The sequence below is a fragment of the Littorina saxatilis genome, linkage group LG15, assembly GCF_037325665.1.
Source record: "Littorina saxatilis isolate snail1 linkage group LG15, US_GU_Lsax_2.0, whole genome shotgun sequence".
Taxonomy (NCBI): Eukaryota; Metazoa; Mollusca; class Gastropoda; order Littorinimorpha; family Littorinidae; genus Littorina; species Littorina saxatilis.
The window spans coordinates 2,833,946-2,851,445 of NC_090259.1; the positions used below are offsets into that span (position 1 = coordinate 2,833,946).

Genomic DNA, 17,500 nt, shown 5'->3' on the forward strand with positions numbered 1-17,500 from the left:
TTTAGATCAGTGCTCGCGAAAAACATAATATGGGAGATAACTCTGTATTCTTATTTTGATAGATTCGCGTAGGACTGTAGCGTCCGGTCAGAGAGATAACTGGCGATAGCCGTTGAGCGATGACTGATCCGAATGCATTGAGTAATGATGAAGAAAGTCTCTTGATGAAGGCATTGCAATGGTGTGTTGTTCGCTCGGGTGTCAGAAACTTACTTTCGCAAAACTTTCACGTACTATTGCAGCACAATGTTATGCTGTAATCATTTAGAGCGCTTACGTCCTTTTGTTTGACAGATGGTACATGAGCTGTATGAACCACAGATGCAACTGAGCTTGTGAGACTACCAAGCTAGGGTTTGTCGCCCATGGTGTGTCCTTTTGCACGCTGAAATTGGTGTCACTGTTTGTCGTCACTTGTCAAAATAAACATCCGAGGAGGCACAAGGTGGTGTGTTGGTGTTGTTGTGGCCGTTTCAATGTGCGCGTGTGCGCGCGTGTGTGTGTGTGTGTGTGTGTGTGTGTGCGAGCGTGCGTGCCTGCGTGTCTGCGTGTCTGCGTCTCTGTGTGTTTTCTTGCGTGCCTGCGTGTGTGCTAGAAACTAAGAATGTGCTAAAAAGTCGATCGATTGGGGCGGCTTATTCATAAGTGCCTCTGTACAGAAGAGAAACAAGACAGACAGACAGACAAACAGACAGACAGACAGACAGACAAACAGACAGACAGACAGACAGGCAGACAGACAAAGAAAAACAGAGAGGGACATACAACCACAGACAGATCTCGACAGACCGGGGCAAGGTCGCCCCTTGGCATTTCTCGCGTCCCCGTTCATTAAAATCAGATAGGGGGCCTACAAACAAGACGACAAGGAAAGAATAAAATCACACACAAGTCCGCTTCGAGCCAATTTCTCTTTTATCACCTTGTGCTCTTTGTTGGAAAGTGCTGGCTCCAAACAGGTAGGGGCCTACCGGTACACTGAACTAAGGTTGTCGAACAAGTTTGAAAATCCTGTTTCGTTCTACTTCCTTGTCAAGTGTGTCCAGTCTGTGGCGCTCTGTATATATCACACCTTTATCTTCACTTGAATAAAAAGACTGAAAACACACCAGTAACCAGGTTAGGTACGTTTATATCTACAGTATAATCAATATTTCGGCACGTTACTGTCTTCTTCGGGATGGTAAGCTTATCATTATTTATCTTCACTCTCAGGTATAGTGACAGTGTGTTTGTGGCGCTCTGTATATATCACACCTTTATCTTCACTCTTAGGTATAGTGACAGTGTGTCTGTTGTGCTCTGTATATATCACACCTTTATCTTCACTCTCAGGTATAGTGACAGTGTGTCTGTGGCGCTCTGTATATATCACACCTTTATCTTCACTCTCAGGTATAGTGACAGTGTGTCTGTGGCGCTCTGTATATATCACACCTTTATCTTCACTCTCAGGTATAGTGACAGTGTGTCTGTGGCGCCCTGTATATATCATACCTTTATCTTCACTCTCAGGTATAGTGACAGTGTGTCTGTGGCGCCCTGTATATATCACACCTTTATCTTCACTCTCAGGTATAGTGACAGTGTGTCTGTGGCGCCCTGTATATATCATACCTTTATCTTCACTCTCAGGTATAGTGACAGTGTGTCTGTGGCGCTCTGTATATATCATACCTTTATCTTCACTCTCAGGTATAGTGACAGTGTGTCTGTGGCGCTCTGTATATATCATACCTTTATCTTCACTCTCAGGTATAGTGATAGTGTGTCTGTGGCGCTCTGTATATATCACACCTTTATCTTCACTCTCAGGTATAGTGACAGTGTGTCTGTGGCGCTCTGTATATATCACACCTTTATCTTCACTCTCAGGTATAGTGACAGTGTGTCTGTTGTGCTCTGTATATATCACACCTTTATCTTCACTCTCAGGTATAGTGACAGTGTGTCTGTGGCGCCCTGTATATATCACACCTTTATCTTCACTCTCAGGTATAGTGATAGTGTGTCTGTTTTGCTCTGTATATATCACACCTTTATCTTCACTCTCAGGTATAGTGACAGTGTGTCTGTGGCGCTCTGTATATATCATACCTTTATCTTCACTCTCAGGTATAGTGATAGTGTGTCTGTTGTGCTCTGTATATATCACACCTTTATCTTCACTCTCAGGTATAGTGACAGTGTGTCTGTGGCGCTCTGTATATATCACACCTTTATCTTCACTCTCAGGTATAGTGACAGTGTGTCTGTGGCGCTCTGTATATATCATACCTTTATCTTCACTCTCAGGTATAGTGATAGTGTGTCTGTTGTGCTCTGTATATATCACACCTTTATCTTCACTCTCAGGTATGGTGACAGTGTGTCTGTGGCGCTCTGTATATATCACACCTTTATCTTCACTCTCAGGTATAGTGACAGTGTGTCTGTTGTGCTCTGTATATATCACACCTTTATCTTCACTCTCAGGTATAGTGACAGTGTGTCTGTGGCGCTCTGTATATATCATACCTTTATCTTCACTCTCAGGTATAGTGACAGTGTGTCTGTTGTGCTCTGTATATATACCTTTATCTTCACTCTCAGGTATAGTGACAGTGTGTCTGTGGCGCCCTGTATATATCACACCTTTATCTTCACTCTCAGGTATAGTGATAGTGTGTCTGTTGTGCTCTGTATATATCACACCTTTATCTTCACTCTCAGGTATGGTGACAGTGTGTCTGTGGCGCTCTGTATATATCACACCTTTATCTTCACTCTCAGGTATAGTGACAGTGTGTCTGTTGTGCTCTGTATATATCACACCTTTATCTTCACTCTCAGGTATAGTGACAGTGTGTCTGTGGCGCTCTGTATATATCACACCTTTATCTTCACTCTCAGGTATAGTGACAGTGTGTCTGTTGTGCTCTGTATATATACCTTTATCTTCACTCTCAGGTATAGTGACAGTGTGTCTGTGGCGCCCTGTATATATCATACCTTTATCTTCACACTCAGGTATAGTGACAGTGTGTCTGTGGCGCTCTGTATATATCACACCTTTATCTTCACTCTCAGGTAAAGTGACAGTGTGTCTGTGGCGCTCTGTATATATCATACCTTTATCTTCACTCTCAGGTATAGTGACAGTGTGTCTGTTGTGCTCTGTATATATCACACCTTTATCTTCACTCTCAGGTATAGTGACAGTGTGTCTGTGGCGCTCTGTATATATCATACCTTTATCTTCACTCTCAGGTATAGTGACAGTGTGTCTGTTGTGCTCTGTATATATCACACCTTTATCTTCACTCTCAGGTATAGTGATAGTGTGTCTGTTGTGCTCTGTATATATCACACCTTTATCTTCACTCTCAGGTATAGTGACAGTGTGTCTGTGGCGCTCTGTATATATCATACCTTTATCTTCACTCTCAGGTATAGTGACAGTGTGTCTGTGGCGCTCTGTATATATCATACCTTTATTTTCACACTCAGGTATGGTGACAGTGTGCACGTTGGTCAAACAGGATTAGTAATCTGTTGTGTGTGTTTATGTTTTAAATTCATTATATTCTGTAAATACTACAGCGTGTGTGTCATCACATACATGTCATATAGTTTGCACCTGGTCAAAGTGAATTACTAACCTCGTTTAATTTTTTGCTGTGGTTGTTTTACATCTTGTTACATTCCGTAGATGCCATAACTGACTTTCGTGTTCATACTCAGATACAATTTACACGACTAATAAATGGATTAGTAACCTTGGTAACCTTGGTAACCTTGGTAACCTTGGTAACCTTGGTAACCTTAGTAACCTTGGTAACCTTGGTAACCTTGGTAACCTTGGTAACCTTGGTAACCTTGGTAACCTTGGTAACCTTGGTAACCTTGTTCGGTTTTTCGTTTGTTGTTTTCATGGTTGTTTTACATCTGGTTATATTCTGTAGATATCACAGCTTTCGTGTTGACCTTGACATCTGGTTATATTCTGTAGATATCACAGCTTTCGTGTTCACCTTGACATCTGGTTATATTCTGTAGATATCACAGCTTTCGTGTTGACCTTGACATCTGGTTATATTCTGTAGATATCACAGCTTTCGTGTTCACCTTGACATCTGGTTATATTCTGTAGATATCACAGCTTTCGTGTTCACCTTGACATCTGGTTATATTCTGTAGATATCACAGCTTTCGTGTTCACCTTGACATCTGGTTATATTCTGTAGATATCACAGCTTTCGTGTTCACCTTGACATCTGGTTATATTCTGTAGATATCACAGCTTTCGTGTTCACCTTGACATCTGGTTATATTCTGTAGATATCACAGCTTTCGTGTTGACCTTGACATCTGGTTATATTCTGTAGATATCACAGCTTTCGTGTTCACCTTGACATCTGGTTATATTCTGTAGATATCACAGCTTTCGTGTTCACCTTGACATCTGGTTATATTCTGTAGATATCACAGCTTTCGTGTTCACCTTGACATCTGGTTATATTCTGTAGATATCACAGCTTTCGTGTTCACCTTGACATCTGGTTATATTCTGTAGATATCACAGCTTTCGTGTTCACCTTGACATCTGGTTATATTCTGTAGATATCACAGCTTTCGTGTTGACCTTGACATCTGGTTATATTCTGTAGATATCACAGCTTTCGTGTTCACCTTGACATCTGGTTATATTCTGTAGATATCACAGCTTTCGTGTTCACCTTGACATCTGGTTATATTCTGTAGATATCACAGCTTTCGTGTTCACCTTGACATCTGGTTATATTCTGTAGATATCACAGCTTTCGTGTTCACCTTGACATCTGGTTATATTCTGTAGATATCACAGCTTTCGTGTTCACCTTGACATCTGGTTATATTCTGTAGATATCACAGCTTTCGTGTTCACCTTGACATCTGGTTATATTCTGTAGATATCACAGCTTTCGTGTTCACCTTGACATCTGGTTATATTCTGTAGATATCACAGCTTTCGTGTTCACCTTGACATCTGGTTATATTCTGTAGATATCACAGCTTTCGTGTTCACCTTGACATCTGGTTATATTCTGTAGATATCACAGCTTTCGTGTTCACCTTGACATCTGGTTATATTCTGTAGATATCACAGCTTTCGTGTTCACCTTGACATCTGGTTATATTCTGTAGATATCACAGCTTTCGTGTTGACCTTGACATCTGGTTATATTCTGTAGATATCACAGCTTTCGTGTTCACCTTGACATCTGGTTATATTCTGTAGATATCACAGCTTTCGTGTTCACCTTGACATCTGGTTATATTCTGTAGATATCACAGCTTTCGTGTTCACCTTGACATCTGGTTATATTCTGTAGATATCACAGCTTTCGTGTTCACCTTGACATCTGGTTATATTCTGTAGATATCACAGCTTTCGTGTTCACCTTGACATCTGGTTATATTCTGTAGATATCACAGCTTTCGTGTTGACCTTGACATCTGGTTATATTCTGTAGATATCACAGCTTTCGTGTTCACCTTGACATCTGGTTATATTCTGTAGATATCACAGCTTTCGTGTTCACCTTGACATCTGGTTATATTCTGTAGATATCACAGCTTTCGTGTTCACCTTGACATCTGGTTATATTCTGTAGATATCACAGCTTTCGTGTTCACCTTGACATCTGGTTATATTCTGTAGATATCACAGCTTTCGTGTTCACCTTGACATCTGGTTATATTCTGTAGATATCACAGCTTTCGTGTTGACCTTGACATCTGGTTATATTCTGTAGATATCACAGCTTTCGTGTTCACCTTGACATCTGGTTATATTCTGTAGATATCACAGCTTTCGTGTTCACCTTGACATCTGGTTATATTCTGTAGATATCACAGCTTTCGTGTTCACCTTGACATCTGGTTATATTCTGTAGATATCACAGCTTTCGTGTTCACCTTGACATCTGGTTATATTCTGTAGATATCACAGCTTTCGTGTTGACCTTGACATCTGGTTATATTCTGTAGATATCACAGCTTTCGTGTTCACCTTGACATCTGGTTATATTCTGTAGATATCACAGCTTTCGTGTTCACCTTGACATCTGGTTATATTCTGTAGATATCACAGCTTTCGTGTTCACCTTGACATCTGGTTATATTCTGTAGATATCACAGCTTTCGTGTTCACCTTGACATCTGGTTATATTCTGTAGATATCACAGCTTTCGTGTTCACCTTGACATCTGGTTATATTCTGTAGATATCACAGCTTTCGTGTTCACCTTGACATCTGGTTATATTCTGTAGATATCACAGCTTTCGTGTTCACCTTGACATCTGGTTATATTCTGTAGATATCACAGCTTTCGTGTTCACCTTGACATCTGGTTATATTCTGTAGATATCACAGCTTTCGTGTTCACCTTGACATCTGGTTATATTCTGTAGATATCACAGCTTTCGTGTTCACCTTGACATCTGGTTATATTCTGTAGATATCACAGCTTTCGTGTTCACCTTGACATCTGGTTATATTCTGTAGATATCACAGCTTTCGTGTTCACCTTGACATCTGGTTATATTCTGTAGATATCACAGCTTTCGTGTTCACCTTGACATCTGGTTATATTCTGTAGATATCACAGCTTTCGTGTTCACCTTGACATCTGGTTATATTCTGTAGATATCACAGCTTTCGTGTTCACCTTGACATCTGGTTATATTCTGTAGATATCACAGCTTTCGTGTTCACCTTGACATCTGGTTATATTCTGTAGATATCACAGCTTTCGTGTTCACCTTGACATCTGGTTATATTCTGTAGATATCACAGCTTTCGTGTTGACCTTGACATCTGGTTATATTCTGTAGATATCACAGCTTTCGTGTTCACCTTGACATCTGGTTATATTCTGTAGATATCACAGCTTTCGTGTTCACCTTGACATCTGGTTATATTCTGTAGATATCACAGCTTTCGTGTTCACCTTGACATCTGGTTATATTCTGTAGATATCACAGCTTTCGTGTTCACCTTGACATCTGGTTATATTCTGTAGATATCACAGCTTTCGTGTTCACCTTGACATCTGGTTATATTCTGTAGATATCACAGCTTTCGTGTTCACCTTGACATCTGGTTATATTCTGTAGATATCACAGCTTTCGTGTTCACCTTGACATCTGGTTATATTCTGTAGATATCACAGCTTTCGTGTTCACCTTGACATCTGGTTATATTCTGTAGATATCACAGCTTTCGTGTTGACCTTGACATCTGGTTATATTCTGTAGATATTACAGCTTTCGTGTTGACCTTGACATCTGGTTATATTCTGTAGATATCACAGCTTTCGTGTTCACCTTGACATCTGGTTATATTCTGTAGATATCACAGCTTTCGTGTTCACCTTGACATCTGGTTATATTCTGTAGATATTACAGCTTTCGTGTTCACCTTGACATCTGGTTATATTCTGTAGATATCACAGCTTTCGTGTTGACCTTGACATCTGGTTATATTCTGTAGATATCACAGCTTTCGTGTTGACCTTGACATCTGGTTATATTCTGTAGATATCACAGCTTTCGTGTTCACCTTGACATCTGGTTATATTCTGTAGATATCACAGCTTTCGTGTTCACCTTGACATCTGGTTATATTCTGTAGATATCACAGCTTTCGTGTTCACCTTGACATCTGGTTATATTCTGTAGATATCACAGCTTTCGTGTTCACCTTGACATCTGGTTATATTCTGTAGATATCACAGCTTTCGTGTTCACCTTGACATCTGGTTATATTCTGTAGATATTACAGCTTTCGTGTTCACCTTGACATCTGGTTATATTCTGTAGATATCACAGCTTTCGTGTTGACCTTGACATCTGGTTATATTCTGTAGATATCACAGCTTTCGTGTTCACCTTGACATCTGGTTATATTCTGTAGATATCACAGCTTTCGTGTTCACCTTGACATCTGGTTATATTCTGTAGATATTACAGCTTTCGTGTTCACCTTGACATCTGGTTATATTCTGTAGATATCACAGCTTTCGTGTTCACCTTGACATCTGGTTATATTCTGTAGATATCACAGCTTTCGTGTTCACCTTGACATCTGGTTATATTCTGTAGATATCACAGCTTTCGTGTTCACCTTGACATCTGGTTATATTCTGTAGATATTACAGCTTTCGTGTTCACCTTGACATCTGGTTATATTCTGTAGATATCACAGCTTTCGTGTTCACCTTGACATCTGGTTATATTCTGTAGATATTACAGCTTTCGTGTTCACCTTGACATCTGGTTATATTCTGTAGATATCACAGCTTTCGTGTTGACCTTGACATCTGGTTATATTCTGTAGATATCACAGCTTTCGTGTTGACCTTGACATCTGGTTATATTCTGTAGATATCACAGCTTTCGTGTTCACCTTGACATCTGGTTATATTCTGTAGATATCACAGCTTTCGTGTTCACCTTGACATCTGGTTATATTCTGTAGATATCACAGCTTTCGTGTTCACCTTGACATCTGGTTATATTCTGTAGATATCACAGCTTTCGTGTTCACCTTGACATCTGGTTATATTCTGTAGATATCACAGCTTTCGTGTTCACCTTGACATCTGGTTATATTCTGTAGATATTACAGCTTTCGTGTTCACCTTGACATCTGGTTATATTCTGTAGATATCACAGCTTTCGTGTTCACCTTGACATCTGGTTATATTCTGTAGATATCACAGCTTTCGTGTTCACCTTGACATCTGGTTATATTCTGTAGATATCACAGCTTTCGTGTTCACCTTGACATCTGGTTATATTCTGTAGATATTACAGCTTTCGTGTTCACCTTGACATCTGGTTATATTCTGTAGATATCACAGCTTTCGTGTTCACCTTGACATCTGGTTATATTCTGTAGATATCACAGCTTTCGTGTTCACCTTGACATCTGGTTATATTCTGTAGATATCACAGCTTTCGTGTTCACCTTGACATCTGGTTATATTCTGTAGATATTACAGCTTTCGTGTTCACCTTGACATCTGGTTATATTCTGTAGATATCACAGCTTTCGTGTTCACCTTGACATCTGGTTATATTCTGTAGATATCACAGCTTTCGTGTTCACCTTGACATCTGGTTATATTCTGTAGATATCACAGCTTTCGTGTTCACCTTGAAATCTGGTTATATTCTGTAGATATCACAGCTTTCGTGTTCACCTTGAAATCTCAGTACATTCCTTTCAGTAACTCTGATTTTCTAAGAGGTTTTCTTTCTGTATTTGTTCATATTTTGGTTTCTCTTGATCTTTCGACGGAAGAAAGTATATTAACGATGAAACTTACATGAATAGATCACTAAAGAAATAAAAAAAATACTGACAAGGTATGCAAAACATGGAACTTGAAACTACTATTCATTTCTAGCGCCTGTGTCGTGTCTGTGGCGAGTTTCGAAATGATTAGCGCGATGAAAAGTTGTGCTTGGATTTGAAGTACGGCCGGTTTTAGTTGTTCGGAGCAGGCCCTGTGAGCAGACGGCAGACATACAGACAGACGACAAAAGTGCATGGAGGGACAACCTGACATGTTCCGATATTTTCACACATAGGACTGTGTCAACAACGCTCAGCCTCAGGTGAGTTTGAACGTTAAGACTGGTAACAGCTTGGTGAGACATACGAAGCTTGTAGCGTCATTCTTTTCACACGACATGACTTTTCCTCTCACTTCGTCTTCTTCTACGCAACGTTTTCCGTTTGTTGCTCTGTTGTTTTCGAAAGTGATCTCTCAGTTTTTGTGTCAGTGTGTCAGTGTGTGTGTGTGTGTGTGTGTGTGTGTGTGTGTGTGTGTGTGTGCGTGCGCGTGTATGTGTGAGTGTGTGTGTTTCTCTCTCTCTCTCTTTTTCCCCCCAACAATTATGTATTTGTGTAATGAGTCTTTAGTAGTGGTTGTAGTAGTAGTAGATTAGTCCCTCTTTAGGGCGAGGGCCAGATGCAAAAAAGCATATCTATGCTTATTCTTGTAACCCTCGAAAAATAAAGAATTGTCATTCTCTCTCTCTCTCTCTCTATCTATCTCTCTCTCTCTCTCTCTCTCTCTCTCTCTCTCTCTCTCTCTCTCTCTCTCTCTCTGTCTCTCTCTCTGTCTCTCTCTTCTTCCGGTTTCTGACCGGTGCAGACACGGATCTATGTGCTCTGACAAAAGTGTGGATTTTATCAAGTTTACCTTGAACTACAGTTGTGTTCTTGTGCAAGTAACTCGTACATACCATGTTCTTTTGGTGATTCGATTATTTTCTATACTGAAATAATGTGTTACTTTGACGATACCAGTGCATAAAGATTTGGGTTCTTTGTTCTGCATTGTGACTATCGCTATACCCACGCTACGCAGCTGAGGACCATGTGTTGGTGACTAAGACTGGTCACTGTGACTATCCCCCGTGATAACACGATCCACTGAACGGCGTGGTGTGTTGCTCGGCACTATGTAGTGTGAGTGCCCCTCCATACCAGCAACATGTGTAAATGAAGAGTGAATGTGTAGTGATGGAGTCATCGAAGTCCTCGCCGCAGGACTCACACTCCCCATCCAACCTCGTCACCCCCCCCCCCCCCCCCATCGAGCCCCGATTCTATGGATTGCTTTAACTTTACACCGCTGCTTGAAACTCCCAACATCATCCCCCAATTCCCAAAACTGACAGACCCCTTACCCACTCATGATCACACATCTGGCAATACTACGCCCACCACACCCAGCTCTACTTCTGCTGCCGACCTACATTCTATCAAAATGACAGACACTTTGGACGAGATTAAAAAAAAAACCATCGGTGCTCAATGCAAGAGCTGGTGACATGGCGGAATGTTCTGCTGTGTCACGATGCCGCTCTTTTGAACAAAGACACCATCGACCTTCAAGTCAGTTCAGGACTTCGACGAGAGTGGCGCCCTGCTAAGCATTCCAGCCCAATCAAATCTCACCAGCATCATACCCCCGCCATCCGTCGCCAGGACTGTCATCAGACTGTTTGAGGACGGACTGAAACTGATAACGGTGACTCTATACTTCAAACACAAGTCTCAAACCGGAACTCTTATGGCTCAAGGTATTCAAGTGTCTATAGATGGAGCGAAACAGAGTTTCACAGCCTCCATTCACCGATCAGCACAATAACTGCCACACTCGCTGACGACACCATGGCAACTGATTCTCAGTTTCAAGATTCTGTTCTGCAATCCGTCCATTCCGCCCCAGTGTCTTTTCTTGGCACAATCCGTCCATTCCGCCCCAGTGCCTTTTCTTGGCACAATCCGTCCATTTCGCCCCAGTTCCTTTTCTTGGCACAATCCGTCCATTCCGCCCCAGTGCCTTTTCTTTGCACATGGTTCGAGCTTGTTGAGAATTCTTCCCTTCCCCGGCCCCCTCCCTCTCACCAACGGAAACAAAAGCGGCGTCAGTCACGCCACTTTATCGCGCGGCCAGCCGTGACAACTCCGAAGGTAATAAGCTTCCGCCTGTCTCGCCTCGAGACCAAGAACTTTGTCCTGACAGAAATTTTAGACACGGCAGAGCGTGTCAAGAACCTGGCATCTGCTGTCAACAGGCTTGTCACTCTGGAATGTACTGACTCAAAGGACGCTATCAAACAACAAATCAAGTCCCTAAAAGCGAAAGTGACCAAGCTTGAGGAGGAAAACGCACAAATCAGATGTGTAGTTGAAAAGATCCAGAAAAGGCTAGATGACCCTTTGCCCTCTCCCTCAAGATCACCCTCAGTATGTCACACGGATCAAGACGCGGATCTCCCACCACCACCCACATGGCTCCTCTCAGTGTCGGTAGACGACGACACATGCTCGAGCACCGCCCCGAGCGGTACAGATGCTACAAAGAAGGCCTCAACCTCCCAACCTACCCCACACCCAATCCAGGAGATACTTGTGTCAGCTTCGGCGAGCGCTTCGTCTACAGCTCTCGCCAATGATAGCTCCAAATTGGCTCACAAGACCTCTTCAAGTTCAGTAGAAAAACTCGGGCCCATTCTACTTAGCAACACCACTACCTCATTGTTGCTGGGTGACTCAGTCATCCGTGGTATCAACATGGCAAAATCCAGCCGCGAAGACATTGGTCAAAAAGTGTGTATTCCAGGCATTACGGGGACAGACCTCGTCGCCAGAACACATGTAAGCAGTCCCCAGTCGACGGCAATACGTGGACAGGTCTGGTCAAGGAATGCAGGCGAGTGTTTCCGCACGCGTCACTCTGTGCCTCCGCCATCCTCCCTGCTAAAGGCCGGTCACCCCTCCTAAATGCAAACATACGCCTCTCTAACGATGCGCTAAACAAAGTGTGTGGTAGACTTGGGGTTGCATTCGTCTCGCATGACAACATCTTCACAACAGATAGCGGGGCTCCACGCCTAGCGCTATACAGAGACGTACTTCATCCCAGCCCCAAAGGAACAGCCCGTATTGCCGAAAATTTGTTTGGCCCAGGCAATGACGGGAATCAACAGCCACGGACCGGCGATCCAAAACGCCAGATGCATCATTCCATGGGGAGCAATGTTCACGAGCGCCCCCCTCCCCTCGTGTCTCAGGAGGAATATCCCCTGTTGATTCATGACCACACCCAGGCTGGTCACGGTCGCCCACCCACTAGCCACCCCCAACACCCTCCCAGCCACGCCCACCACACTTCAGTCATCAGCGCCGTGCCGTTAGCGCCCAGTGTTTAGCTCAGTGCTGAGCGGCAAGACGACCCCGTGATGCAGCAGCTGCCCGAGTACCATCAGCCACGCTCTGCTGCCCCGCCAATCTACACTCTGCCACCTCCATTGTCAGCTGTCCGCCACGCCGATGCTGACCCTGCCTGGTCACTGCCTCCTCCTCCACGGATGGCTGCCTTCCCTGGCCACGCGTATGACGGCTTACTAGTGCCAAAACCTGGGGTAACCCATTATCACGTGATAATTACTAATTAACGCTGTCAGTTACTGTTTTCACTCGTTAGTTACTCATTTTCACGGGATAATTAGTAATTTTCACGGGAAAATGACTAATTTTTAGTTTTGGCACTAGCAATCCGTCAGGAAGTGAGCCAAAACTAAAAATTAGTAATCAACAGGTGAAAGTTACTAATTTTCCCGGGAAAATGAGAAATTAACACGTGAAAATGAGGTTTTGGCACTAGTAAGCCCTATGACGGCTTACTAGTGCCAAAACCTGGGGTTACCCATTATCACGTGATAATTACTAATTAACGCTGTCAGTTACTGTTTTCACCTGTTAGTTACTAATTTTCACGGGAAAATGACTAATTTTTAGTTTTGGCACTAGCAATCCGTCAGGAAGTGAGCCAAAACTAAAAATTAGTAATTAACAGGTGAAAGTTAGTAATTATTCCGGGAAAATTAGTAATTTTCCCGGGAAAATTAGTAATAAACACGTGAAAATGGTAATTATCAAGGGAAAATAGCTAATTTTCCCTTGATAATTACAATTATGAGGTTTTGGCACTAGTAAGCCGTCATACACGCGCACTCCATGATGTCGCCGCTGCAAGCTAACTGGGTGCACTCATTGGCCCCTCTGCACCGCCCTCTTCCACCACCTATGATGTCTCCACCCTGGCATCCTGCACTGTGGAATTACTTCTTGCATCAACAACAACCTCAACCAGTGTACTGTCACACAATTATACTTTTGGGTGATTTTAATCTTGATCTTCTGAAACCCAACAAGTGCTGGATGGAAAAGTTATCCTTTCATAATTTACAACAATTAGTAACGATTCCAACAAGAGTTACAGCTACCTCATCTACGCTTATAGACCATATCTGTGTGTCAACCCAAGCTAACATTATTGAAACCTCAGTTCCAAGTATTGGTTGTTGTGATCACTTTCCAGTATGCCTCACATGGTCGAAAAAAGGGGTTAGAATCCCCAAACGAAAGCATAAATTCATAACTTATAGGCTATTTTCAAAACTTGATAAAGAATCATTCCTTTCTGATTTAAGTTGTACAGATTTTTCAATAATTTATAATCATAATGACCCCGATGAAGCATTTGAATTATGGTACAACTTGTTTATAAAAGTATATGATAAAAATGCACCATTCAGAACCTCTCGTGTGCAGCAACACCCAAAACCAAAATGGCTTACAGACGACATTCAATGTGCGATTAATCACCGCGATTTTCTTAAACGTAATGGCAGAGAAGAAGAGTACAGAAAGCAGAGAAACGAAGTAACGTACATGAAACGTGCTGGTCGCAGAAAATATTACCGTGAGCTCGCTGCATCAAATACAAAACAAAACTCAAAAGCCATCTGGAAAGTGATCAACCAGTTGACACGTAAAGAAGCCGTAAAATCTTCTGTCATTGATGTACCTGCGGATGACCTTAACATTCATTTCACTTCTATTGTTGAAAAAATAATCACAAATGATAGATCAAAACAGAATAATCAGGACAAGTTGAAACAGTTTTGTGTTTCAAAAAATATTACACATAATTTAGACATCCCCCTGTTATCTGTGAGCGAAGTCTTCCATTATCTGATATGCTTAAAACAATCTGGTACTCGTGGTCTAGATAATCTTGATGGGAAAATTTTGAAGTTGTCTGCCCCTTTTATTGCAGAATCTCTGACATACGTTTACAGCTTGTGCCTGGACAAATCTGACTTTCCCGCCAAATTAATGAGGCAAAAGTAATCCCGCTATTTAAACCAGGTAATTCTTCTGACCCCGCCAATTACAGACCAATCTCGATTCTTCCCGTTTTATCCAAACCACTTGAAAAACACATATACACACTTGGCCGCACATTTGAAGAAATACGACCTTATTCATTCAAATCAGTCAGGCTTCAGAGAAAATCATTCGTGCCACACAGCATTAATAAACCTTCTTGAAAACTTGCTTAGCAACATTAATAATAATGAAATCTGTGGTGTCCTATTTGTTGATATTGCAAAAGCATTCGACGTCATTAATCATGAGTTACTTTCAAGAAAATTAGCTGAGTATCGATTGTCACCCCAAACCCTATGCCTCCTCTCATCTTTCTTAGCCGGACGAGAGCAGTCCGTCTGCGTAAATTCCACTATGTCAAGTAAAAGACCTGTGTTATATGGAGTCCCCCAGGGTTCTGTCCTTGGGCCACTTCTTTTCTCTCTGTATGTTAACGATCTTCCTTTTAGTTTTAATGATGATTGTGAACTATTTGCTGATGATACGACCATACACACTTCTGATAAAAAATTAGACAAAGTTTATTTATCATTGCAGAACAGCGTAGATGATCTCATTAACTGGACGGAGTATAACCACATGAGTCTTCACCCCCAAAAGACCAAATACATGTTAATTACAACAAGGCAAAAAAGACAAAACATCAAGAATAATCCTCATTCCTTATTAATTGGCAACGACGCAATAGCGGAAGTAGGAGATCACAAAGTTTTGGGAGTAAATATCGATAATAATTTATCTTGGACCCATCATGTTAGATCGTAGTGTGAAACCATGTCGAGGAAAATATATCTGTTGAACAGAATAAAATACTTTCTTGATCCACACTCAAGGTTATTATCTTTTATTGCATACATACAAACCACCACGGATTATTGTTCGACCATCAGGGACTCAGCCAGTGCAAATATTTTAAAACCACTGTATAGTATACACAGACGAGCATCAGTTCTATTAAAACAATCCAGTCTCGTTTTCGACGATTATAAGAAACTTAAGATTTTGCTCTTAAAAGAAAGATTTAAATCAAATAAAGGCGTGCTCCTTCACAAAATCTTTTCCAGCCATGCACCACGTGCTTTCATTACAAAATTTAAAGCCAAATCAAACCGAAAATTCAATGTCCCCATTCCGCGGATAGATCTCTTTAAATCAAGTTTAGCTTATTCTGGCAGCGTTTTGTGGAATTCTCTCCCGGAATCAGTTCGAGTCCCAACAAGTCGCAATACTTTCAAAAACACCTCTCATTACATTTAATGTCAAATTACGAAAAGTCACAGTGATGGAAGACTTTGTTCTGATTATTTTCATATTGATCATATCTGTCCATAGCATCAGTGTTTCATAACGTATGAATGTGTGTATAGCCTGCAACGTGTATATAGTCCTGTGAATAGTTTTTCTGCCTTTTATTTTTATTTTTTTACTTTTATGTTTATCTTTCGTAATTGTTTTACGTTTGTATATATATATGTATATAAGATTAGAGTATACCCTTTCTAGGCGAGGGCTGGTTGAAAAGAAGCTCGTTTATATTGCTTATGCCACAACCCTCGTAAAATAAAATTTGATTTGATTTGATCTCTCTTTCTCTCTCTCCCCCCCCTCTCTCTCTCTCTCTCCCTGCTTGAGTGTATGCATGTGTCTGTCTGTCTGTCTGTATATCTCTCTGTCTTCCTGCATGTATGCACAGGGGCGGATTAGGGGGGGGGGGGTGGGGGTTACAGGGGTTCCGGAACACCTCCCCCCCCCCCCCGGCTGTCAAAAAAAATTAAAAAAATTAATACTAACTTTAAAAGAAATAATGAGTGGCTGCTGACACCAATTGATCATGTTTAAAATCAAGGATCAGCCATAAATTGTTCATAAAATAGCTAAAACTCTTCAGCTTCTGTAAGCCCCCCAGACCCCCCAACGGGGCCTCGCCCATGTACCCCCCAAGGGGTCTACCCCTGGACCCCAGGTTGTAACCCCCCCCCCCCCCTCTGGCTTAACTGCTCCGCATGCATGTGTCTGTCTGTCTGTCTGTCTGTCTGTATATCTGTCTGCCTGCATGTATGCATGTGTCTGTCTGTCTGTATATCTGTCTGTCTGCCTGCATGTATGCATGGTTGTATGTCTGGCTCGCTGGCTGGCTGGCTGGCTCGCTGGCTGGCTGTGTTCCGAGTGCCCGTATATGCTTTGCTTTTTCTGTCAGTACCTGTGAACAACACCCAACATCATTACACATAGCCTACATACCACCACATAGCCTACATACTGACTGGAGCATGTCGGTTGTGTACACAAGAAGTGTTTGTCAACAATCGGTAGATTGCTTATTCATACAAGCCGAGATAGTGTAGCCCTCTGCAAAATCTACGACACGAGAAATGCGGCCCTGTTGATTGATAATTGAGTTTGGTTTTTTTAAACAATAGGCCTACCTCTCGCTCTTTCTCTATCTCTCTCTATCTCTCTCTCTCTCTCTAACTCTCTCTCTCTCCCTCCCTCTCTCTCTCTCTCAATCTCTGCCTCGGTCTGTCTCTCTGTCTCTGTCTCCCTCCCCCTCCTTCTCAAACGTACTTTCTGTCTCTGTCTCTGTCATTGTTTCTCTCTCTCTCTCTCTCTGTTTCTCTCTCTCTCTCCCTCTCTCTCTCACTCTCTCTCTCTCTAACTCTCTCTCACTCTCTCTCTCTCTCTCCCCCCCTCTCTCTCAATCTCTATCTCTGTCTC

General features: G+C 42.0%; 2 protein-coding genes across 5 annotated transcripts in view; one reads left to right on the forward strand and one right to left on the reverse strand.

Annotated features, from left to right (window-relative positions):
* Positions 1-1,102: 1,102 nt before the first annotated feature.
* LOC138948207 (high-affinity choline transporter 1-like) overlaps positions 1,103-17,500 on the forward strand; it is a 41,530-nt gene continuing 25,132 nt past the window's right edge. Inside the window, exons 1-2 of one of the 4 annotated variants that reach the window (XM_070319710.1) lie at positions 1,103-1,119; positions 9,522-9,648. The gene's annotated coding sequence lies outside the window, so the exon portion shown is untranslated. Of the gene's footprint in view, positions 1,184-9,409; positions 9,649-17,500 lie in introns of those variants that run through there. The other 3 variants (XM_070319709.1, XM_070319708.1, XM_070319707.1) reach the window with 3 other exon arrangements.
* Positions 1,196-3,409, reverse strand: LOC138948421 (glutamine-rich protein 2-like). Its single transcript, XM_070319955.1, has one exon. The coding sequence runs from the start codon at positions 3,407-3,409 to the stop codon at positions 1,196-1,198; it is 2,214 nt and encodes a 737-aa protein (XP_070176056.1).

What these genes read in the sequence shown, in the direction of transcription:
- LOC138948421 (XM_070319955.1), bottom strand. Translation starts at nt 3,409, where the DNA reads ATGATATATACAGAGCGCCACAGACACACTGTCACTATACCTGAGAGT.